The following is a 25,180-nucleotide window of genomic DNA, read 5'->3' as shown; positions in this document are numbered from 1 at the left end:
TGCCACTTGCCCTGAAACACTGGGACCTCAGAAATAGAGACAATTTATGCCAAAATAATGACCACAATATTTTATATTAACCTGATGGTCATTTGTGAGAAAAAAAATACTGTATGCAGGAAGAATTCTGTGTATTTTATTCAGGAAAAACTATTGTTTTCCTCTATGGTCAGCTTGAAGGATAGCCAGGGCTTGGTGCAGTTTTTTACAAACTAAATGCATTTTAAAAGTGCATTGTAATACCTAAAAGCAATATTATCAATGCATGGAGTAGTTACCCAGTCAGTACTTGCTGACTGTCCCTCAGCATAAATTTATTTTTGAAGGGAGGTGGGGAGGCTAAAATCACACAAAATAATGACTTAGTGCTGTAATAAAATGTTGGTAATTTTATTAAAGCAGATTCCATTTCTTCACATCACTGTAAATTTCTTCCTTTTTTCCCCCAAAAAGCCCATTTCACGTCATTTGGAGTATGAGACCGTGGCTGCTAAAAGACATGTACAACGGAAGCACCAAACATCTGTGAATGAAGGTGGCCACGACGACCCTCCCAGTACGTGCACGCTCCCTGCACACATCCACACATATATTTACAGCTAATAAATAAAACACAAAGCCACAGCATCGCAGATATCAATGGCTAAGCCTGGAGGAGCCAGAGTTCCCATGTGCCACAAGGAAAATGCGGTGAATTTTTTGAACTTTATGCATCCATAGTCTAAGAAATTCACCTGGTATCCATAAAGGGGGATGTCAACAACAAACGACATATTATTTTATTTTTAGAGAGAATTCATTCCAAGCCTGATAGAGTCAGCCACAGCATTTGTCCTACACAATCCTATCTCTCCTACTTGGAGCTCAGGTCCCGGCATGGTATGTCCTGTGACTGGTTACCTTCCAAATCATGCTATCAGAGAAGGTTCCCTGTGCGAGCTTGGCTTCAGACCCAAAGAGCATTCCCAGTTGGTTCCCAGCAACAGCCTTTGAGACAGTTGACTTCTTGGCCAGTTTATGTTAACGCAGAGGCCAGCATTATGAAAATACAAGATGTGGCTTAATAAAGAAGGGTCCACTCCCTCTGGACCAGTTGCTCAGTGACCCTGATGGTGCTTCATGGGGCCATCTTGGCGGAGGGCCCTCTGATCTGCACACAGAGGTCTTTAAGCCCTGCTTGTATCTCTGTCCTAGTCACTTGGTCAGCTGTTTACTCAGCAGACACAGTCCCTTGGCTAGAATTTGTAGGCGTTTACAAGCTGCAGCATTTGAACTTGAATTCACGCTTCCTTGCCAAAATCAAAAACAAAGGAGAGACATGCTCAAAGTACAACTAAAGCAGGACTAAGGTTAGTTTAAAATCGCATAGTCACTAGTGGGTTTCAAATCTATGAATGAAAAATAATCTGGGGAATCAGACAATAAAGTTATGGCATCATTTCTCTCTGTACCACTCAAGCAGAGATTAGCCAAGGCTCACAGATGAATTTTCAACACCTACCCAACATTGTGAACATGCCATCTTGAGACAAAGGAAAAAGCAACAGGGGGAGAAAGATCAAGTTATAAGCCACAAAGCCCAGTTTGAATTAATTGATCTAAGTAACTAGTCCCCTTTCCCTTGCAATTTTGTCTCGATGCTGGCTGCCGGCTCAGACAGCCCCCCTCCTCTGACCACAAGCTAATGACAAGGGAACAACCATTCAGCAGTCAGGCACTTTTACTGCTAAGTAAATAGATCTGCCTCACGGCACAGAAAACCATTTCTAAGATTCAGATTTTGCAGAAAGCTTTGAGACAGCTTCAATTCTGAGTCTAGAGCTCCAACTAAGCAGGAGGGTCTCACCGATTCTAGGCTATGACCAATGGTTTTACTATAAAGCCAAACTGGTCTGATCTCTTTTCCAAAACCCCCAGTACGGTGCCTTTGGTTGTCGGAGAATGTACAGTCTGGTCACTCTACGTCTCCTGTGGAATGAGCCACTTTTCTTGGTAGCATTTGAAAAATTATCTCCTAAAACGACTATCAAGGATAGAGCTGGGATTAATATTCAAGAAAAATTCACTTGGATACACCCAGAGTCCTGGGCATCTTTTGTAAAAGTTACTTCATTTACTTCATCCTTCCCCCAGTTCATGCGCTTTTCTTTTGTTTTCTGCAGATTTTCCCAGTTTCTGGAAAAAGAAAAAAAAAAGAAAGACAAGAAGAGTAATTTATGATTTGTTTAATGTTTAACTAACCACTCCTCACCCCTCAACACACAACACACAATATACCATTTTTAAAATGAAAGATTTTTCAAGCAGAAATTTGGGGCAAAGGGTTGTGAGAGACAACCTTAAGGGAGACCCGGGGAATGGCTCAGAGCAAGCAGCTGGCTCCCATGTCTATTGAGCCATGCCCTGGTAAGGAGCATGACTTTCTGAATTTCCGCGGTCTCAGCCTGGGGCTTTCAGAGTTGAGGCGTATCCCTGACTCACAAAATACATGCATTAAGCAAGAAGGCTGCTTCATGGCTTTTTAAGTGACTTGACACTTCTGTAGAGTTAAGAGAGGATGTAAGAAAATCTTTCCAATATTTTTTGAAGATTGATTTTTTTTTGAAAGGCAGAATTGTTGGGAGACAAAGGTGAAGCAACAGATCTTTCATCTGCTGGTTCATCCCGCCCACCCCCACACCGCCACCACCACCAAACGGCCACAACGGTTGGGGCTGGGCCAAGTCCAAACCAGTAGCATCTTCCCTGAGTGATTCGGGGACTCAAGCACCCAGGCCATATTCTGCTGCTTTCCCAGGCACATGAACAGGGAGCTGGATTGAAAGCGGAGCAGCCAGAACTCCATATGGGATTCTGGCATTGTGAGCAGTGAATATGCCCTTTATGCCACAAACATGGGTCCCAAGAATCTTTCATTTGACTGATTGTATTCTTAGAAGAAATAAACTGCAGAAGGTTATCAGTCTGATTCATACTTACCTCCTAGATCAAGTTCAGAGGCACTAATAAAAAAAACAAAGAAAACCCTGCTTGGGGGCCAGATCTGAGGTGCAGCACGTTAAACTACCATCTGCAATGTCTGCATCCGTACAGGAGGAGCAGGATCGGGGTCCTGGCTGCTCCACTTCCAAACCAGTCACCTGCTCACGCACCTGGGGAAGCAGCAGGAGACAGCCCAAGTGCTTGGTCCCTGTCACCCATGCGGGAGACTCAAGGGGTTCCATGTTCCTCTGCTTCAGCCTGGCCCAGCCCTGACCGTTATGCCTTTTGTGGAGTGAATAAAAACATAGAACTCTTTCCCTCTCTCTGTCACTCTGCCTTTCAAATAAATAAACCTTTTCTTAAAAAGCTGCCTCAATTCCTATATCCAGGTGAACAATGCTTTTTTGGGCCTGCTCAGAGAAGTTCTTGGCGCTCAGGGGACTAATAAGATGAGCCATGCATTGTAACCCCTGTAGGCATTCCCTACTTGTGGGAGGGGCCCTGCAAAGTTGGGGTGAAGCTGCAGGTCAGACACACACACGCTCAAGCTACTGGTCTGTGACAGGAGTGCATGAATAAAGCTTCTGTGGGAGTCCCTGTCTGCTCCAACAAAGGAAAACTAGGCAGTAAACCTTCTCCGTTGACAAGTTCCCCTGCAACACGCCATTCCAAGTTCATTCATTGTTAAATGATGTTTCTGGTCTAACGGGTCTCATTTTGTCATTCAAAGTACATTTGTGCCATAATCTGTTTTTTTGCAAAATATTAAAATATCATAGAAATAATACAAAAACAGCATAAATCCAAATGACACCTGGGCTTGCCCCAGGATAATGCAGCCATGCTACTTTCATTTTCTTTTTGTCTATTTTTCCTAATCTATTCACAGCGAACACATATACACTATGTCATCATGTACCCAATACCTCTTGGGTACCTTTGTGCCTAACAGGGACCCACAAAAGCATCTAAGTGATCCCACGGTCAGCCTTGGCTGTGTGTCTTGTGTTGCCGGCTTCCGTAGGAGAGCTCTACTGTTTCTCCACTCTCTATCTGTAGCCCATCAGCACTGGCATCTGGCAGCAGAGCCCCACTGGAGGAGTGAGTGTGCCAGAGCCCAGGCATGCAGCAAGGGACAGGTGACGGGTCACATGCTTGCTCTCCTATTAGCACTGACGTGCTGGAAAGATTCAGTGGACAGCTGCCACAGGGATTAGCCTTGAAGGTCAGGAGGCAAACACCATAGGTTGTTTGGACACAACAAAGAGAGTAGTCCGCTGTGCTCTCTCTCCCTAGGCTTGTCCGTCGCTGCAGGGGTCGGAAATGGCAAGCTTAGCCTGATTCTACAAATCCAGAGGTTGCTGGCCCTGGTGTGTGGCTGCAGCAGGTGCAATGGGGCAGCCTATTCCCCTCGTGCATCCTGGGACTACTGTGTTCTTGGCTCTGCAGGCTGCATTTGTGAAGGTGCAGAAGTGAAGAGCTGAGGCAGGATCAAGAGATGCAAGGAAACCTAAAACTGTACACCCGAGGGGCTGGCGCCTTGGCATAGTACGCTAAGCCTCCACGTGTGGTACCGGCATCCCATGCATGCTGCTTCAAGTCCTGGCTGCTCCATTTCTGATCTAGCTCCCTGCTATGTCCTGGAAAAGAGGCAAAATTTCCAGGTCCTTGGGCTCCTGCACCTGTGTGAGAGACCCAGAGGATGCTCCACACCCCTGGTTTTTAACCAGCCCAGCTTTGGTTGTTGCAGTTATTTGGGGAGTGAACCAGCAGATGGGAGATCTCTCATTCTCTCTCTCTCTCTCTGTAACTCTGCCTTTCCATCACAATAAATCAATCTTTAACTAAAAATGTGCACCTGGGATGCAAGTCAGAGTGCGGAGGAGAAACAAAAGGAAGGAGGATGAATTGCAGGAAGCATCATGGGTCAGTCTAGAAGCATGCATGGGGTGAAGGGTCGCTCAGGAGGCTGCCCCAAATACCTCTCCAAGAGTGGCAGCTGTCTGTTCAACCACCCCTCCTGCAACTCCCGCCCCCACCCAGGCCAGACAGCTCTGCCCATGATGCTCACCAGCCTGACTTTCTGCTCAGAGACTTGTCATGGCATTTCACAAATACCACGGAATCCTTCCCTTTCTGCAGGTGGGGTACCTTCTCCCTGGAGCAGAAAATCACCCTGTGGAAGAGAATGTGTATGTACATGTCACCCGCAGCCACAGAAACAACCCTTCAGGCGGGGCCTTTTACCTCCCGCACTGCCAGCCCGATTAACAGTGTTGAAAGTGCCAACTGCTAGCCCTAGGGCCACTTCAACATCAGAGGGCGACTTGAGGGCCCCAGCTGGTGTTCAGCAAGTGAGCTTAGCTCACTAATCTGCACAGGCATACAGACAGCAGAGTAGCCTGAAATACAAGGCTTTCCCTGAGAGCTGATACAAAGTCAAATTGAATGCCTGTGAACATCTGTAAAAGAAAATTAGGGACTCATCCCTCAGCTGACCTGGCTAAAAGAAGTTCCTGCCTAGCCTTTCCACCTGCAATATATTTTGAAGGGGTGGTAGAGGTTATAAAAGCAAATGACTGAGGGACTAGTGACACAATATAGTAGGCTCAGCTTCTGCTTGCAATGCCAACTGATGGTTGCCACAGGGGCCAGAAGAGGGCGGAGTTTGCTTCCAGCCAACCCGGAACAGATGGCGGACTTATCCACAGGTGCAGCTCTTCTGAGGCTGCTTCCCCTTCCCCTAACCTCCTCCTTTAAACAGGCCCTTCCCCGTCTCTTCCATGCTCTTCCTCCTCTGCAGCCCATTCCTTCATGTCTGTCTGTCTGCTGCATGGGGAAGGGAAGCCCGTGACCGTGGCGCCCTCAGATAAAGGCGTCTAAATTCTTTTTATATATTTGGCTGAGTTATTTTTTCCCTGGTGGCCGGCGAATCTAACACCAACATCCTACATGGGCACTGATTCACGCCTTGCCTGCTTCGTGTGGGAAACCTGAAAGAAGCTGCAGGCTCTCAGATTCAGACAAGCTAAGCTCCAGCCGTTGCAGCCATTTGGGGAACGAACCAGTGGACAGAATGTCCTCTCTCTCTCTCTCTGCAAATCTGCCTTCCAAGTTAAATAAATCTTGAAAAAAATAATAAATAAAAGCAAATAATTGGAGTCAACCTCCCAAATCAGACCACCAGTTTTTGAGTCCCGGAGACTCCGTTTCTAATCTAGCTCCCTGCTAATGTGCATGAAAAACAGTGAAAGATAGCTCAGGTGTTTGGCTCCCTGCTGCTCTCACAGGGGGACTTAGGGGGCTTCTGGCTTCAGCCTGGCTTAGTGTTGGCCACTGTAGCCACTTGGGGATCAAACCAGTTGATTCTCTCTCCTTCTTCTTCTTCTTCTTCTTCTCTCTCTCTTCCTTTCTCTCTGTCATTCTGCCTTTCAAATAAACGAATACTTAAAAAAAAAAAGAGCTCTAGATATGATTATCTAGGTCATGGATGTAATGCTGTGGGCGAGACTTGGCTAAGGTTTTGCCTAAATGTGGAAGGGACCTAAACTGCTCTATCTCCAGGAACTAGCTGAGGCTAATGCGGAAAAACGGTGGCCTTACTTTTTCTGAGTCTCTCCTGCTTTGACTCTGATCTTCCCGACGATGAAGCCAGGGCTGCTCCACCAGTCGGACCAGCTGAAGTAGGAATCACTGTTCCATTTCAGCTTCAGCATCAGCAGCTCGCCGATGTCCACCTCTGTGTAGATGAGGAAGGAGTATGTCTTATTGGTGGACACTTCAGGCCTGGAAAACAAGTTAACAGATTTAGTTAGTTCCTGGAAATCAGCCAGAGATTTTTCCCCCACCCTGTTTTGTCTTCCCAACATCTAAACAGCTTTATTGTTTGGGGGTAATCTTGGCTTGAAAAGGTGAGGAAAAATGGTCAACCTTATGCAAGATGGAGGCCAATGGCAAAGGATATCTTAAAGAACAGCCACACCCCTTTAATCTATCTCTACATTTATCAAAGAACATGAGCTATTTCAAGCAATTTTTAAGAGTGAAAACATCCTTGCACCCGTCCTTCTCAGACATTTTGTTTCATGTACTCTTTTTCAGTTTGTTGGATCTCTAAACATGTTTTGACTTAGTCACAGGGTATATCCAAGTCTGTTTTTTTCTTTCTCTCTCCCTGTGTTAGCGTCTACTCTACCATGCCTTACCTGCCATTCTATTGTAGTTTTGTTGTTTGTTCTTGGCTTGCTAAGCCACAATTCACTTAACCATGATTTCATGCTGGGTTCTTGGTCTTTAACAGACCAATCTCATGAATGTGACATACACAGCTCTTTAAAGTTCTATTGATTGCTTCTTTAGAATGAATACTACAAGAGGTGACGACTTCCCAGGTAATCAACATTCCATGGCTATGGAAATATTGGCCCATGGTATATATTACCTGTGGGTTCTGTCAGTCAGTTACCTGAGCTGTCACCTGCTCGGGCTCAGCATTAACGGAGAGCTGGAGTCAGAAACAAAAGCCAGGCATCAACCCCCAGCACTCCACCAGGGGGGATGTAGACATTCTAACCAGCACTTTAACCACTAGGCCAAATGCCCACGCCAGCCTGGGGATGTTTTGAAGTTTTTCACTGATTAATTATAGAAGGATATCAGGAAGCTGGCTGAATGTCATATGTCACAGCTTTTACTATGTTCATCTTCTCGACGTCTTTACATCTACAGAACAATTTCCTGTTACTATGACTCATTTTCCTTAATTTCAAATCATTCAGGGAGTGATTTAAGTGTTAAGGAAAGGAAGAAAATCTGGCTAGTTAATGAAAATAAAATAACCACCTGCTCGGGAGATTTTCTTTCCCAATGCAAGGTAGAACAAGGACTCAACTTTCAGACCTCTTTAATAAACCACAAGAGCCTGTTGTCTGGGTTTCCAGGCCCGTTCTATTCCTCACATTCACAATGACAGCAGGTGAACCATGGTCAACTGGCCCACAGCAGACAAGCTCCTGGGGGTACTCACAGCATGAAGGGGATGTTCTCACTCTCAGCCACAGTGCCATACAGAGAGATTTCGAAGGCCTGGTTGGTCTGTGTGCCACTTTCCGTCCCGGAAAAATGGATCTTGACTTGGTAATGGAAGACTGTAGGGGAGGAAGGCAGGGCGAGGGCTCATCAGTGTCTGTACGAACCCCATAGCCCTCAGGGAAGCTAACAGCAAAGAGGCCCATGCCACACTCTCTACCTAGCTCAGAGAGAGCTCAACCACATACAGTGCTCAACCGCAACATTCAGACTTTGGTTCTACTCCCTTTCAGAAAAATGTGCTTGGAATATGCCCAGTGGTCCTAGAAAGCTGGGGTCCTAGGGAGATTAAAGGTCAAAGGTCATGAACAACACCTTGCCTTGGCAACAACATCTGGTACCCTAGCATCCAGCTTTGCCCATCCTCTGTTCCTTGACCGCAAGATCCTTCCTGCATTTCCTGCTTATTTGCCCGTCATCCAGCTCAGGGAAGGTGTGCAGTGAGTCCCCTAAAAAGATGATGCCCCTGAGCCTTTGGTAAGGTTAAGCCCACTCTGCAAAACCAGCCCCTGGAATTTCTGCATGAGGCACAGGCTCTGCCTGCTGGAATTTCTGCATCTCCTTTCTGATCTTCCTCCATCTCTACCAACCACCCTGACCAAACGGGACTGGGGAGAGAAGCTAAGAGATAAGGCAAGCAGGAGGACTGAAACACAGACATGGAAGGGAAAAGGGGGCCAAGGCAGACCTCAGGAGGCAGCCGTCGTTAATTGAATTCCTTGCCATCCACATGGAACACTTGGATTGAGGTCCTGTCTGCCAGGCTTTGGCCTGGCTCAGTCCTGCCCATTGAAAACATTTGAGGAGCAAACCAGTGCATGGGAGCTAGTTCCTCTCTCTCAAATAAATAATATTCAAACCTGGCAGGCACAGTGGCACAGCAGGCTAATGCCTGTGGGACTGGCATCCCCCATGGGTATTCATTTGAGTCCCGGATGCTCCACTTCTAATGCAGCTCCTCATTCTATGACCTGGGAAGGCAGTGGAGAATGCCCAAGGACTTGGGTCTCTGAACCGCAATGTGAAACCTGGAACGAGAAGCTCCTGGTTCCCCAGCTTTGAATTGGTCCAGCTCTGGCTATTACAGATGTTTTGGGAAGTGAACCAACAGATGGGCCTTCTCTCTCTGTGTCTCTTCTTCTCTGCAACTCTGACTTTTAGGTAAAAATAAATGAATAATATTCTTTTAAAAAATAGTAATGTTGATATTTTTTGAGAAGTCAGGGAAACTGAGGGTTCCCCTCTTACTTTCTTAAGAGGACCCTTGAAGGTCAGGGGCTTGGCCCTCTTTGCACCAAACGCACCTACACAGATTCCGAGGGACCACATGACTACAGTAGACGTGTTTTTGCTTGCAAAGTTGTTCTTCTTTAGCAGCGTTATGACAAACCAGGAATGCCATTGCTTGTGATACCAGCATCCCCTATCATTCCTTTACTGCCATATTCCCTGAGCTGCACAGAAGCTGGTCTGCCTCAAACTAGCCTTTCTGGACCACATTAAGAAGCCGAAACAGAAGGTACATATTTCAAGCTCAATGAGCTGTGGGGCCTCGCCTCTGAATAACTCATCTCCGCCATGGGTCTGTGACAATAGTCACAAGCCATATAGGAATGAATGTGTATGATCTTGTTCTATTAAGACTGCATTCTCAGGTGGTAGGCTGGTTTTGACCCAAAGACCATGCCATGATGAGCACAGACTGATAGGCTCAAATTAGTTCTGAGTTTTGTGCTAACGGGCTGGCTCTCACTCATGGTCCCACACACAAAGGAAGATCAGTAGCAAGTACAGGGTCTCCCTGGGCTCAAGACATCAGGAAAACGGACAAGGGCAGCCTTCTCCCTATCACAACAATGACACAAGTGAGGGCTCAGGGTTTGCCATCTCCACTCCCATGGCCAGATGACAGCATGCAACAGAGGAGGCATGACGAAAGCAGGGTCACCACTCTTCCTTCTGGGCAGCAGAGGCCAGCCTACCTTTGTAGGGCATCTGGGAGCGCGTTTTCAGGTACATCTTGCTGCTTCTTTTGGCTCTGACCTTGTTAATCTCGTAGCCCATGTTGTTGCAGCGATTCTTTCTGCAGCTCAGGCAGAGCCCCTTGTCAAAGGCCTCCTTGGAATTACACCGGTAAGCTTTGCTGGGGTTCTCCTCATTCAGCAGCGAGTCGATGAAGAGGTGAATGGAACGTTCGTGGGAGCATTTCACCAGCTGGTCTACATCTGGGGAGAGACACATGGAATATTACAGCCCTGTGGATGGGGGAAATCCACCAAGGGTGTCTAAGGCAGAAACTTCCCCTTGTGCGTGGGGGGTCCTAAGATGAAGGTGTGTGGTGTGACAATTAAGTGGCCCTATGACTTTGCTCTATGCCTTTGCTGCAGGAGGCATGCCTACCTCCAAGACTGCCAAAAGTGCAAGCTCACAGGGGCCTTCTGATTCCTCTCCTGCTGTTTCTTCTTGAGTACGTTCATTAAGCCACAGAAGGGATTTCCCAAGTAGAGGCTCATCTCCCCAGTTTATTATCTCCTTCTCTTCTGTGGAAGGTGTTTGGGTTGTGTGTGGGAAGTATCAGTACTTCTAGATGCTTCTAGAAGCCACATCACAGTGGGTATTCACAGAGTTAGGTGAATAGTAGAACTCTTCTCTGTACAGGGGAGAGGAGGAGCTGTGCTATACAAATATTGTTTGTATCCAATGAACCATAGAAGCAAAGAATCATGTCATAAGACAGATCTTCTGACATAAACTTTTATGATCACTGGAAATAGTCACATTATGGGGTAAGTTCTAGAAAGGGTTACAAAAATATTGAGTGGATTAATGATTTCCAAGTCACAATGTCCACAAGGGATGCAAAGGACCCCCCCAAAATAGGGGCTGAATTTAACATTCATTAAGATGACTACTAAAACTTAAGTTACAAATATTATGAATATTCTTTAACATTCATATTAAGCTAGAGGCAACTGATTTTTTTTTTCTTCTAAAACTTCGAAAAATTGGATCACAGGGGAGTCATGATTTGGGTCTGACTTGCCTGTCTCTTATAAAAACTCAGTTCCCCCATCCCCCCAAAATGGACTTGTCTTATCCTTTAATTTTCATGAAATTCAAAATCACCCCATTGGCTTTGCCACTGCATTTGAGCATGGCCCTGGGTGGTCAGATAACATTTGCTGCTGCTATATCAAGGTCAGTGAGATTTTCCATTCTTGGTCTCTCCTTCCTATTTCCTGGAGCCTGCAATTCAGTATTCAACCTATCCCGCCATGGGGTCAACTCAAGATACAAGGCTTGTCTATCTGCTTCCAAGTGCTGAACTGGGCAGTATTCTCCAGAAACACACAGTCTGGGCAATCTAGGATGGAAATGGAACAACCCCAAACAGAAATCCTTTAGGAGCATCAGGTACCGGCCCAGTGAGCTTCAGAACAGACCCCCCCACCATCTGTTATTCACTTCTAAATTCTGTTTACCTCCAAGGCCACGCTCTGCGATCACACGGATGGCCTCCCCAATGTTACAGCCGGGCTGAAAAGTGCCTCCGTTGGGGTAGATGTCAACGTGTCCCACCGGCTTCTGGATCCCAATGCTGCGCCCAGGGGACCCTCTGGTAAACGTGTGTAGGACATCCACAAAATCCGCGTCGTCTGGGGACAGGCGGCTCGGGGCTTCTGCGTATTCGAAGTTAGGTCCTGCAGGATCTAGGCCTTGACAAGGACAAAAGCAATCATAGATTGTTTCTTTCTCACATCCGTACTAATGTTCGTCTCTGCCTGTGTCATGATCATTCTCTGTGGTTCAACCTTGGAACATTCTGGAAGCCTCTTTGGTTTCAATGAGTTCTAGGGGACACTGGACCTTTCTCCTGAGACAGCCAGGAGAGCTGATTTGGCTCATTCTTCATGGCCCTTGAACTGACCAGCTGAAACGGTTTTCCTCAGGATGGCTCAAGTTCCTTCTGAAAGTTCTGAATATGACAAGACGCCCTCACTAAACATGGTTGGGTCATCTCTCTGGCCAATCCATCTATTACAACAGACCTGGATGGCTGTATTTTTTCCCAGTGGGCCCTGGAGTTGGTCCTTGCCCTCTTGGCTTAGTACCATCGAGGAAGCCTTCGTATGCGATCTTGTTCCTGATTTTTCCATGAGCTAAGAAGGAGGTGGGCAGAGTCCCTCACCACGGGCCATGGAGCCAACCTGGCGCTGAATCTTTTTCCGAACCAGGGCCCTCCCGACTCTTGTGAGGAGACAAAGGAAACTGCTGACTTACCAGTAATCCTATTGACCTTCTTATTGGTCAGACTTCCTGCGATGCCAGCAGCATGGGCTCCCAAGCTATAGCCCAAGAGGTGGACATTGTCCACGGGGTAATTTAATTCCTCCTTTGGAAGAGAGGGGAAAAAAGGAGTTTCTTCTAGTTGACAAAGATTAAGACATAAATGAATGAAAGCAGTAGAAGTACTGTTTCCATTATCTAGGCAATGCTGACAAATAATTCCATTTATTTTAGTTCTGTGCGACAAAAGAAATACGTTTCTGGTGTAGAGATGTTCTCTTTTTCAACAATACGTTTAGCTCAGAAAGTGTTTCAAGCCATCAGAAACTATTTATACCTATGTGTGCAGTGTGTGCATAAATGATTATGTATATGTATGTGACACATGTGTGCAACTGTGGGTCTCTGTGGATATCAAGTGTGTACACAGCCCTATGGACTTGTACAAAGAGATTGGAACTCAATCCCCAGTTCACACCTCTAATTACGCTGCCTCCCTTGACACTTTCATGTCAGCAGAGACTGACTTATCACTAGACAACCGGACACTGGAAAGAGAGTGGAATGTTACCAAGAAACCTCCAAAAGCCCAAGGAAAAATAGAAGCAAGTGACCAGTTTATGTTGGTGCAGACAAATGTTTTTTGAAGTCCATGTGTAATTTTTCCATCACACACATCTGTCAGGCCATTTTTATGCCTGGATTTCAAAAACCATGTCACACCAGAGCAAACTTAGTTTTTCATTCCATCTCAGCCAAGCTACTCACTATGAAAACAGGCAGGGCAGGGCAGCACAACATGTTGGACTCGGAATCTTAACAATTCTTAGTAAAAATGCTGTTTGGAACTCAAACCTAAGGCCAAGCTTCTTCTGAAGATAAGAATTACCCAAGGCCCTGTCCACAGCTAAATGCAGAGGAACAAGGCCAGCTGTGTGTCCAGCCCGTGGGGCAAGGCCTCTGATTGGGACACCACAGGCTCTCCTGCCCAGGCTTACCTCCATCCAGTTGATGAACCTGGCCACATCCTTTCCCACCAGCTTGGTGTAGCCTGCGGACACTGGGTAGTGCTGCTGGGCCCGGTTCAGCCAGTCCACCACGATGACATTGGAGTCTGGCTCTCTCTTGTAAAGCGCAGCCACAAGTTTTGGCACCCAGCTCTCATACATCCCTGTTACCTGGGAGGGTCAAGAAAACATTCTTATAATACCCACCTGCAGCTGGCACGATTCACCTACATTAAGTGGAGGCAGGGAAGCAGGGAAATCTGCAAGGAAGCCCATTGCACAAGCAAAAAAAAAAAAAAAAAAAAAAAAAAAAAAAAAAAAAAAAAACCAGCCCTCAGAGAGAGAGACTTGTGCCTGTCCCTAGAAGTGTCAAAGAAGAGGTGTGCATTGAGTTTGAGAATGGCAGGTTTCATTTTGATGTATTTCTTTGAAGAACAGAGATACAGGGAGAGAGAGAGGAGAGACAGATATAACATCCATCCAGAGATTCACTCCCCAATAGCCAAAGCTGAGCTGGTCTGAAGCCACGAATCAGCAGCTTCCCTGAGGTTTCTACTATGTAGCAGTGGCCTAAGCACTTGGGTCATTCTTCACTGCCCTCCCAGGCCATTGGCAGAGAGCTGGAGTGGAAGTGGAGCAGCCAGGACTTGAACTCATGTCCATTTGGGATGCCAGCATCACAGGCAGATGGTTTTTCCCAGTAACCCACAACACTAGCCCGGGGAACGTTTGAGATATTCGAGCATGTTCTTTTATGAGATCACAATGCATCTCATTACCGAGAGGTAGGATTCAGAAGATCCTGAAGGTCCTTTTTACCTCTTACATCTTTACTTGGCATCATTCCAATTCTCAGACTCCTTTCAGAGATAAAATGCCAAGGGACACTTGTTCCCAGCATGGGAACAGTTCTGTGATACAGCAAGTTAAGCCAACCTCTGGGACACCTGCATCCCCTCCTGGGGTGCCAGTGCAAGTCCCAGTTCCTCTGCTTCCACTCTGGATTCCTGCTAACTGCACCCCAGGAGGCAGTAGGCAATGGCTCAAGTACTCAAGCTCTTGCCAACCACTACAGTAGCCATGGATTGAGTTCAGGCTCCTGGCTTCAGCCTGGCCCCAGTCCCAGCTTTTAACTGGAAGAAAGATAAGGTATAAAAGTGATATTGGGAGCCCATCTTGATGGCTCAATTGGCTAATCCTCCCTTTGCAAGCATCAGGATCCCATAGCAGTGTTGGTTCATGTCCTACCTACTCTACTTTCTATCCAGGTCCCTACTTAGAGCCTAGGCGAGCAGCAGAGGGTGGCTCAAATCCTTGGGCACTATACCTATGTGGGAGACTCAAAAAGAGGCTCCTGGTTCCTAGATTTGGATTGGCTCAGCTCCAGCCATTGCAGCCATTTGAGGAGTGAACAAATGCATGGAAGATTCTCTGTCTCTTCTCTCTGTAAATCTGCCTTTCCAATTAAAAATAAATTATATAGATAAATACATGTATATCTATCTATCTATCTATCTATCTATCTATCTATCTATCTATCTACAGATATTTAAAGAAGTGAAGCTGACCTCTTAACAATTTTCTTAAACCTTTTTCAAGCACATCTCAGAGAGGCATCTCCTAGTCTGGGAGCCAAGTTGGTCTTGCAGGGAAACCCTCCCTCACGTAAAGGCTATGAATTGAGCAGAGGGCGGGGGGCCTCCTCCTTGCATCTCCTGCTCCTCACCTTCATGGGTCCCATTTGTAGGGCCCCCGTTGGCAAGCTGTCCTGTCAGAGTTCCCTGGTCAGGCAGGCACAGAGGGTAATTCACCCCGCTGACACCCACTGGGCTGATGCCTGCACTGATTTCATAACAACTCATTGAATCCCTCCACCTCCGATACGGCATCGAGCACAGATATAAGGAACCTCAAACAAAGAAGGTAGAGAATCTACGTGCCACCCTGCTCAGCGCAAAGGTCTTCACATTTACATTCTTTGCCCGAGGTTCTCTTCACCAGCACTAATGTAAACACATCTCTACTTTTCAGACAGGCAGCTGAATCACGGAGCAGACTTCCCATGCTGCAGGCACCCAGAGCCTTGGATCTGGGCTTTCTAGAGTGTTGAAGGCCATGTTCTGTGTGCATCCAAAAGGCAGCCTCTAAGAGCACCAAAGGGGCCGGTGCCATGAGGTGCACAGGCTAATCAACCCCAGCGTCATCGCTGACCCAATGGATGCCTGTTCAGGACCCGGCTGCTCCATTTCCCATCCAACTCCCTGCTGAGGTTCCTGGGAACGCAGTAGAAGAAGGTCCAAGTTCTTGGGCCCTTGTAGTCACTTGGGAGACCCAGAGGAAGCTCCTGGTTCCTGGCTTAGCACTGGCTCAGCTCTGGCCATTGTGACCATCTGGGGAGTGAATCCGCAGATGGAAGATAAGTATACAATTAGGAAATGTTGGAAGTGGAGCCCAGCCTGTTTGTCTTACAGATTAGGAAACTGAGACAGGTCAAGAGACAAGGGATTTGCTACATCACCAAGCTGGAGAATAGCAAAATCTACAGGGGACTCCCACCCAACCTCTTCACTGGGCAGTTGGTGCCCTGGGTCACCCTTTATAGGAAGGGACCTCGAAGGACATGCTTTATGAATCCACTGGGTCCCACCCAGTATCCTGCCTCATTATGGAGCAGAACCTCCTTCTCCACCTCCAAGGGATGATGGTTCAAGGACACCACCCACACTCAGCACTCGGATGAAGGCTGGCCATGTTCACGGGGAGCACTCATGGACCTGAGCAGATAGATGATTCCATGCCCAGCCAGACTGCCCTCAGTCAAGTCCAAAGCAAAGCCATCAGAGAGTAATTGGAAGTACAGGTTGTGGCCCACACATGCGTCCTACAAGCCCCTTGTTCCCTGTATAGCCCCTCTCACCGTCCAACCGTGGATCACCATGAAGGTCTTGCTGCTACGGTTGAAGTGGCAATTAGCCACAGACTCTACCACTCCAGGAACGAGGTGGCAGTTGTCCTCGACTGTGTCTTCGGGAGTCCGCAGGGCAAATTTACTTTCAATGTCTACAAAATCTCGTCCTCCTGTAGGAAAAAGGGGGAAAATGGGACAGGATATTACCTGGGGGGTTATCTACTTTTTTATGCTGGATTGCTATGTGCTTAGGTACACAGGCAGCCGCCACCAAGGCTGGTCCTGCATATTTTGAGAAGAAACAAAGGAGAATTGCAACAGAGCCTACAGTGGTGAGCAGAGATGACCCGAGCGATATGGGCCTCGAGCGTATCTTCCAGTCTCCACGCATCTTTGCCTCCATCATCAGCAGGGACGTCAGTGACTTCAAGGAAGTGAACTGATTATTGAGGGGTTCCTTTCATCACTGCATGGCCCTTGTGTTGTGTGGCTGTACTTGGAAGACGTTCAAGGGCACCTCAAAGTGTGTAGGGGGAGATGGAATTAAAAGGCAAGCTTATTTTGGTGCCAAATATTTTTTGAATCCATGAACAGCTCTTTTCATGCTACGAATTTTTCAGATATACAGATTTCATTGATTTTTTTTTAACATCCTAAAAACTATCTCTCGATTTTATTTGCCACCTTCTTCAAGTCTCTGAGGACAACGGGAGGAGGGCTTTTGCACAACCTCAAAAGGGGCTTGGTTGAGAGAGGTGGTTTTCTTCGGAATTGCTTAATTTTTAAAATGACAACAAGAAGGAGAGCTGGAAGTATGAGGTAGTTTTATGTGGAATTGTTTCTCACCCTCATAGCAAGATTCACCAGTCTGGATTCTTTCTTTCTTTCTTTCTTTCTTTCTTTCTTTCTTTCTTTCTTTCTTTCTTTCTTTCTTTCTTTCTTTCTTTCTTTCTTTCCTTCTTTCTCTCTTTTTCTTTGTGCTTTCCTTCCTTCCTTTCTCTTTCAGATTTATTTATCTATTTCAAAGGCAGAGTTATAGAGAGAAAGGGAGAGACAGAAGTGAGGGTAAAAGAGAGAGAGAGAGCTATCTGTTAGTTCACTCCCCAGATGGCTACAAACCTGGCTGAAGCCAGGAGCCTGTAGCTCCATCACGGTCTCCCACACAAGCACTCCCAGTGCTTAGATTATCCACCACTGCTCTTTCCCTGGCCATTGGCAGGAGGCTGACCCCAACCCCAAATTTATATCCCTTTTAAGTCTTTATAATCTTCCACACAAAGACAAAACTCACCATCCATAGCAAAACTGCTACAGGAAGACGTCATTTCAGTTCTCTAGAGTTAGCTCCAAGTTACAGAAGGGGAGAAGGAAAAACTAGCTTTTGAAATTATGCACAAGAGATTTCAATGTTGTTGAATCTTAATAGGGGCTGTACAGATATCACAGGGAATAGTTAAAATGTCATCTGAAGCCAAATTAGTCTCTTTTCAAAGAGCAAAGCACAACAGAGAGAAGTTATACTAGTCAAACTTATCTAATTCCTTATCAAGTACAAAAAAAGTACAGAAGATTCTACCAACTTACTGAGATGTAATCACTTATAGAGTCTGGGTTGTGCTTTACAGAACTTTTAGGCTATAACATAAACGGAGTAGCTAGGAATGTTTCTTAATCTAGACTTCCTTCCTTTTTCTCCATTCTAACCACGAACACGTCTCATTTTAAATCAGCACAGCAAAGGTTGGGCCAAGAATCTAATAAGAACAACAGAGTAACTGAAAGCACAGGCATTGGCAAGAAGCTTAAAATAACCAGGCAAGGACTGGCTGATATATATTTTTTTCAGAACTATTTTCCAGGATTTTTAATACAATAGTGTGACTATTTAGTATGTGATTTATTATATGTAACGATCTCTCTCTCTCTCTCTCTCTCTCTCTCTCTCTCACACACACACACACACATACATGGACACATTTATCATCTCCACTACCTAAAATGTAGAAGACGATTTCTTCATGGTTATATGAAGGTACCTTAAAAGTTGATACAAAGGGCATTTTATGAAAGAACAATTAAGAGGGGATTTCCAAATGTTTTGCGCCAAAATAAACTTTGAATTTTATTTTCCCTGAAGTTGTTGATGTACTGGGAAGAAGTGAGTTGTATTGCACTAGACCATTTGTCCAATCGGGGTTGGTGCTGAACCCCGAATCTCCGATGCTCTTCTGATTTGCACACAAATCAAACTGCAGTGATTCCATCCACCTGCCAAAAACACGCAGGTTCCCTCTCGTCTTCCTTGGAAACACAGGTTCCCTTCCTCTTTCCTGACTAGAACACCCTCCAGCAGCTTTATCAGTCCTCTGAGGCTGAAAGGAATGGTGCGTGCTTTCTGTGTCATTCTCCTTTCAACTGTCCAACAAGTTCCTCGTTAGTGCTTTACAAACTGTAAAATGAGGTTAGCTTCCCCCTGCCCCAAATAGCAATCCAGCTATTCTCGCACATGCGGCTCGTTGCCATTCTTCTTTCTGAATTGGACAAAGAGAGAGTAACACAGGCAGTGAGAAAGAGTGTGTGCTCCCATCTTTGAGTCCTCTTTCCCAATGCCAGCAGTGGTCAGCGCTGTGCCAGGCAAGGCCAAAAACTAGCAAGGCAATCGGGTCTCCTACACCAAAATGACAAGGACCCAAGCATTGGCGCCATTCCCCATTGCCTCCAGGGTCTTCACTGATGGAAAACTGGAGTTAAGAGAGGAGCCAAGCAACCAACCCAGTCACTCTGAGATACTGCATCTCAACCCCTACAAATCTCATGTATAGCACAATACATTCCCCGCATTCTCCTCCCACTCTCCTCTCATTTCTTTGATCTCCCTAGTTTTCATGATAGCATACTTTCTTCTTTTTTAAAACTATTTTTAATGATACAGTTCCATAGACTCAGGGATTTCTTCTTCCCCATTTCTCCTCTCCCTACTGATTTCCCCCATATTATTACGATATGGTCACAAGTCCACCCATCTGCTAAACAATAGTATACTTCCATTTCTTTTCATGGTCACAGGCTTAACACTCCATATGCTGAACATGGCAACACCTGGCAAGCAGAAAACAATACTGAAATGATTGAGAATGTTCCTTGAGACTACGAAGACTGGTTTTGTACATTTCCTGGAAAAAAAAAAACTTCAACCTGTAAATCTTGGGTCCGGCTTTCTGCCCTCTTGGCTCATTGAGAACTTGCATTTCCTCCAACACACATTTCTGCTGGGTCCATGGTGTTTAAATAATCTCGATGGGAACTTTATACATTTTCAAGCCAATCATTATTTTGAGACTTGAATTGCACTATTGAAGGAAGGGATTCTGAATCTTGAGTGTGTCAGGAAAACAGTCCCCCTGTGTGCCATGCGGTGTTCTCAGAAACTGTCCTGGTCTGGCATTATCTATCTGATAGGTGATGGATCAATGTTTCCTTCTGTTTGTGTTCTGGGAGGAATTTGCACACTGCCTGTGCTTGCCCTACTCCAAGGGTGTGTCAGCATCCCAAAGAACGTGTTTCCCCAACTCGCCATCATCCCTTAGGCACCTGGCTTGGACACGCAGAGACAGGATGAAAAACCAACTCAAGCACGGGTAGGGGAAGATGTTTGGCTGCCCCCCACCCCTGCAGAACAAACAAACTCTGGAATTGCCACTGGGAGGCAGATGAGTTGATCTGTTGTGACTGCTGTGACTAAGGATATTACTGTTTTCTATACATGGAAATGATCATGGCCATATGTATCTGCCCAATGTTGTTTAATATCCACAGTTCCCTTAGAAATTAAACCTGTCTTAGAGTAGGAAAGAAAGGAGGAAGGGAGGGAGGCAAGAAGGAGAGAAGTGGATCTCCCCCATAGGGCCTCCATCCTTTGTGCACCTTCCCAACTGGGCCTCATCAGCTACATCCTTAGGGATTCAGGGAAGATACGGGGGGTACCAGGTAGGTGAAAGTTAATACATTCCATGATTATGTAATCTTTGTTCTTACAGCCCTACATAGAGAGCTAAAAATCTGAGGGAGGCAGCAAAGATTGGGAATTTCTGCTAATATGGTAAATTTGCAGAGATGAAATTGGGTTGAGAAATCTGTGCTCTTATAGAAAAAGGCCTCAAGAAGCCCTGAACTTGTCACCTAACATCCACATCAACTGCCCCCCCCGATATCAACTGTGCCCCCGGTATCAGGCCTGACACCCACACAACTGAAGAGTTTAAAAATAAACAAATTCGGAAATGTGTGTGAAAATGGCCCCATTGAGTCCAGAGTCATATTGTGAGGGACTGGACCACAGCTGGGTGTCTGGTGTTAGCGTGTCAGTTCAAGTTCTGGCTGCCTGCTAGTGTTCCTGGGAGGGGAGCAGAGAATGGCTCAAGTGTGTGCGCCCCTGATGCCTGTTTGGGGGATTAGGATGGAGTTCTTGGCCCCTTGATTTCAGCCTGTCCTGAATCTGTGGGGAGTGGTCCAGTGGACAGGAAATACCTCTCTCACTCCATCTCTCCTTCTTTCCTTCTGTTTAAATTGCCCTGTTGAAGCAGACAGTCAGATGTGAACAATATAAACTATCATGATTCAAAAGGATCCCATGGATTGGTTGGTTGATGAAAACTTTCGATACAATGTCATCATCCCATAAGTATATTTAAACCAAGATTTTGTGAAAGTTGCAGCGCAACATTCTCATCCCATTCATCTGCAACCGCGTTCTCCCAGTTGGTGGGGGTGACAATAGAAGCATGAGGATGAAGGTCGGTGGTACTTTGCTAAAAGTTGTTTCATTTGGGTGACAGCTGGGTGACAACCAGGACTTAGTTCCTGGGTGCTAACTCTCATCACATGTAACCGCAAGCCAACTGTTTCCATAAGTGCATTATAGACCTCAAGGAAGTTCTTTGTTCAATAGAGGTTCTGAGAAGCTCCCAATTCAGATCCACCCACACGTACGCTTCACCATGCCTCCACAGGAGTTTGACTTCTCACACTTAGGTAAGATTTCTATTAAATGGATCTGTGAAGCTCAAAAATCTATGCCAAACAGCACTGCTCTTACTTGTCTCCATGGAAAAAGAAGCATCATCTAAGAAAAACACACTGATAAATACGCACCCAGAAGGTGTGCGGCTCAGCTGAGCTGAGTGTGACCACACCCTAATCTACTGCCTGTGAGCACTCAATGTCCAGGTGGACATTGGAACAAACAGTTACAAGAAGAGCAAGAAGAAGCGGCTGGCACAAATTTAATAAGTTCATGTTCTGTGTCACTTTAAAAACACAAATTTCACTCTTTCCTTCCGAATAGGTATCTTGGTCTCCCATGAACTTTGTTTGCTGAGTGCTCAAAGCACACAGTGCTCACAAGCCAATATCTTAACACGGCACCACACAGCAAAGTGAACTGCCTAGTCAATTTGAATTCTTACTCTCTAAACGGCATTCTATCACACTATGCCAGCAGCCACCCACAGAGCCTTCAACTTTGGCAGAAAGAGAAACAGTAGTTTACTCCCAGGTTAAAAAAAAAATGCCTGTGGTAATAAAAAGTATTTAGTTCATTGTGATGACAAATGTTTTGTGAGTACAACCATCTGGAAATTTTACACTAGTGATGTTTATTGGTACTGTTGCCATGAAAGTTGGAAAATGCATTATGTGCAAATTCAAATAGCAACTCTATCCAGACCAGTAAAAGCAGGGCCACCTGGGTGGAGGTGACAGGGAGACAGGTGGCAATCAGCTAAGGAACAAGTAGAAAAAAATGCTGCACGTTTCAGATTTCTTTCTCAAACAATCTGATACAACAGAAAAAGGAAACCGTGGAGTCCAATTTCTATTCCATTGTAAAGCAAGTACAAAGGGCTGAGCTAAAAATAGACCCCTTAAAAGTGATCATTTCTCCATTGTGCCTCTTGCCTGGGACCCGACTCCCATCTTTCAATACAGCCGTCAATCACTCCTTGGCAGCTCTTCTGGTGATGCCTTCTGGGTTGCTCTCATCACCCATTATGCCTTAGACATTAACCTTGGAAATCATGGTAGCCAGACAGGACTGCAGCCCCCCACCTGAACCCCCGCCAATAGCCCCCTCTCCCAGATCAGTCAGTTTCTTGATTGAGGCCAGAGACAGGTGTTGTGGTGGCTTCAAGAACCAAGGGCCTCTGGGTGGTTCCTCTCGTCCTCTTTCATTCTTAGACATGGAGTAGTGGGCAGAGGCTCAGACAGAGTCCAGGGGGAAGCCTACCGCTCAGGCTCACCCTGAAGTTGTTGGGTTCCTGGCTGATCTTGTCTGGAGGAGAAGGGCCAAAGTTTTCTGGGAGAAGGGTGGATGTGAACAGTGGGTAGAGTCAGTAGGGGGAGGAACTGAGATGGAGTCACCACAAACGGAGATAGAAATGATGCTCTGATACATGTGTTGGATCCAATATATCAACTGATCCTTTAAATGTCCCTTTCAGGGCAGGTGCCTTGACTAAGCTCCTGCCTGCACCACCAGCATCCCATCCGGACATATGTGGGAAACCAAGCTGCTCCACGTCCCATCCAGCTCCCTGCTTATGTTCTGGGAAAGCAGCAGAGGATGGTCCAAGTTCTTGGGCCCTGCACCCACATGAGAGACTTGGAAGAAGCTCTTGGCTCCTGGCTTCAGGTGGGCTCAGCTCTGGCCATTGCAGCCATTTGGGGGAGTGAATTGGTGAGGGAAAAATCTCTTTCTCTCCTTCTCTAAGTCTACCTTTCAAATAAAAAAAGTATAAATCTTTAAAAGAAAATTCAAAAACATGATGACACGTTTATGGAAGTGAAACAATCTGTGTCCCCCACTTCCCACCATGAGAACTTGGAACTGTCCACAGCCATCTCCCCTGGCCTCTGCTGGCAGCGGACACACCACTCCGGATGTATACGCACTTCCTACCTGACTCTCCTGCCGCCACTGCCAACCGACCTGGTGGAGAAGATACAGGAGCTCCACAGAACTGGTCTTTCACAACCAAGGGCCCAGATCAAACTCACAGCCTTCCCTGTACAAGCAAAGCCCGGGGCTGCCTCTTCCTGGAATCGCAGCGGGAAGCACACTCATGTCACCTCATCTACTATGCGCCTCCTTCTTCCGCAACTCCCTTCATAACGTGCCCTGCCGTGGGAGCGCATCAGCCCCAGCTCACGGTTTGAGCGCGGTCTTTCTCCCTGCCACCCTCCCTCTTCTTTCTTTGCAGTCAAGAAAGTCGCACCTGTCCCTGACGCCTTAACTCCATCCGGCTCACCGGTGGTTACCTGGCAGCTCACCGGACGCTGCAGTTCTGCCCGCCACCGTTTCTCAGACAGATGGTGGAGGCTGGGCGTCCGGTCCTGGCAACTCCCCCACCGCACCCATCCCACCCCCAGGCCCTATAGGTCTGGGACCAGTTCTCTGGCGACTCAGCTCCTTCGCTGAGTTCTCTGCGCACCAAAAACCGAGTGAGCACCAGGAGCGTGGGAGCCCAAACGCCGCTTCCGCAAAGAGTACTGGAGGGGTGTGGGTCGCAGCATCCCCCGCCACCCCCACTCCGAGGCGCCGCGGAGGGGTTGTACCCGCACCCACATCCATAGTCGGGATCCCCTATGCAGCCACAGGTCGAGACAGCGCCAACCCTATCCTGGGCCACTTGTGCCCGCGCTTCCAGCCCCATACCAGAGGCGGGGAATGAACCACAACCCCGGGGCCAAGCCCGGGGTCACCTTGGTCCGCGTGCCTGTCATTCCAGCTCTTCCACTCCCCTGCAGCAAGGAAGCTTCTGCAGGTCTCTGGCCGCAGGACCATTCATCGCCGCTGGTCTCTAAAAGTCACCGTCCCGGCAGCGCGCCGGTGCTCAGCCAGAGTGGAAGCGACAGCGCGGGAACCCGGGAGAGGAGGAAAAAGGGGAGAAAAAAAGCGGGAACTGGGAGGTGCCTCAGCCAGCTCGCAGGGAGATTTCCCAGGCCCGTACTTCCAGGACCCTGCTGCGGGGAGCCCCCGGGAGCGCATCCATAGCCCCCTGGCAACTCCAGGCTTTCCCACCTCGGAGCGCGTGGAGGCGGCCACCCGCCGCACCTGCAGGTGGAAGGAAGTTTGCGCGCCCAACTTACGGTCACTGGCGGAGGCGGGAAAAATGAGGAGCCACAAGCCCAGGGCCACCAGGAGCGAAGTTTGGCTCTTCATGTCGCGGGGGAGGGATGGATGGAAGCGCGGAGCCGGAGGCGGGAGAGCAGCGTCGCAGTCGCGGGCAGCGCACCGGCCGTTCTCTCTTTAAAGGGAAGGGGAGGGCGGCTGGCAGGGGCAGGTTTTAGAGGGGGAGGAGGAGGAGGAGAAATAGGGTCTGACGCTGCTTCGGGGATTGGAAATATGCAAATAAGCCTCATCAGCTATTGGCTCTAAAATCACAAGTTGGGCGGGAGCGGGGGAGGGGGGCTCTAAACGCGCTGGCAGAGTTTGAGCAGGCAGGAGCATCAGTCCTGCCAGAGAAAAGAGGGGCAAAGGGCAGAAGGGAAGACACGCCTGTCCCTGCCGAGTCCCGTGGGCCACTCGCAGGGCGCTGCTCTTCTGTACTTCCCTGCTCCGTGGAAGCGCCCGCGGAGGAACGCATCCCTCGCTCCCCCGACATCCCCGCCACCGCAAACGACCAGTTTTCCAAGGAGTGGAGCTATCACTGTTCAGTGCACCCCTGCTGGTGGGTACCACCCTCCTTGGACGCTCTACCCCTAGCTCCTCAAGCCGGTGAGGCAGAGCCCGGCCACAGGGCTCAGTGGCTGCTCTTGGCAGGAGCTATGCTAACTCTGCCCTGGAGATCTTGGATTCACTGCCGTGTGGCTGGGGAGACCACAACACTTCTAAGGAGTTTCTCATTGTGGC

General features: G+C 47.4%; 1 protein-coding gene across 1 annotated transcript; it reads right to left on the bottom strand.

Moving 5' to 3' along the window:
• Positions 1-369: 369 nt before the first annotated feature.
• LPL (lipoprotein lipase) lies at positions 370-24,609 on the bottom strand. Its single transcript, XM_058657521.1, has 10 exons — positions 24,418-24,609; positions 16,282-16,442; positions 13,356-13,535; positions 12,352-12,463; positions 11,553-11,786; positions 10,053-10,295; positions 8,009-8,129; positions 6,586-6,768; positions 5,054-5,158; positions 370-2,175 (listed from the first exon to the last, which is right to left on the bottom strand). Coding segments are annotated over exons 1-10 (1,413 nt in total). The 5' UTR covers positions 24,491-24,609; the 3' UTR covers positions 370-2,174.
• Between the last annotated feature and the right edge of the window lie 571 nt (positions 24,610-25,180).

This window comes from Ochotona princeps, chromosome 32 (genome assembly GCF_030435755.1).
Source record: "Ochotona princeps isolate mOchPri1 chromosome 32, mOchPri1.hap1, whole genome shotgun sequence".
In the NCBI taxonomy this organism is placed as follows: domain Eukaryota; kingdom Metazoa; phylum Chordata; class Mammalia; order Lagomorpha; family Ochotonidae; genus Ochotona; species Ochotona princeps.
This window is presented reverse-complemented; position numbering and strand designations above follow the sequence as displayed.

Bases quoted from the DNA above. Each gene is read 5' to 3' on its own strand.
- LPL (XM_058657521.1), bottom strand. From the start codon at position 24,490: ATGAAGAGCCAAACTTCGCTCCTGGTGGCCCTGGGCTTGTGGCTCCTC. The intron at 13,536-16,281 runs GTGAGAGGGGCT...TGACCCTCCCAG, and splicing joins TGGTGATCCACGGTTGGACG to GTAACAGGGATGTATGAGAG. The intron at 11,787-12,351 runs GTAAGTCAGCAG...GTCCTTGTCAAG, and splicing joins GAAGGTCAATAGGATTACTG to GCCTAGATCCTGCAGGACCT.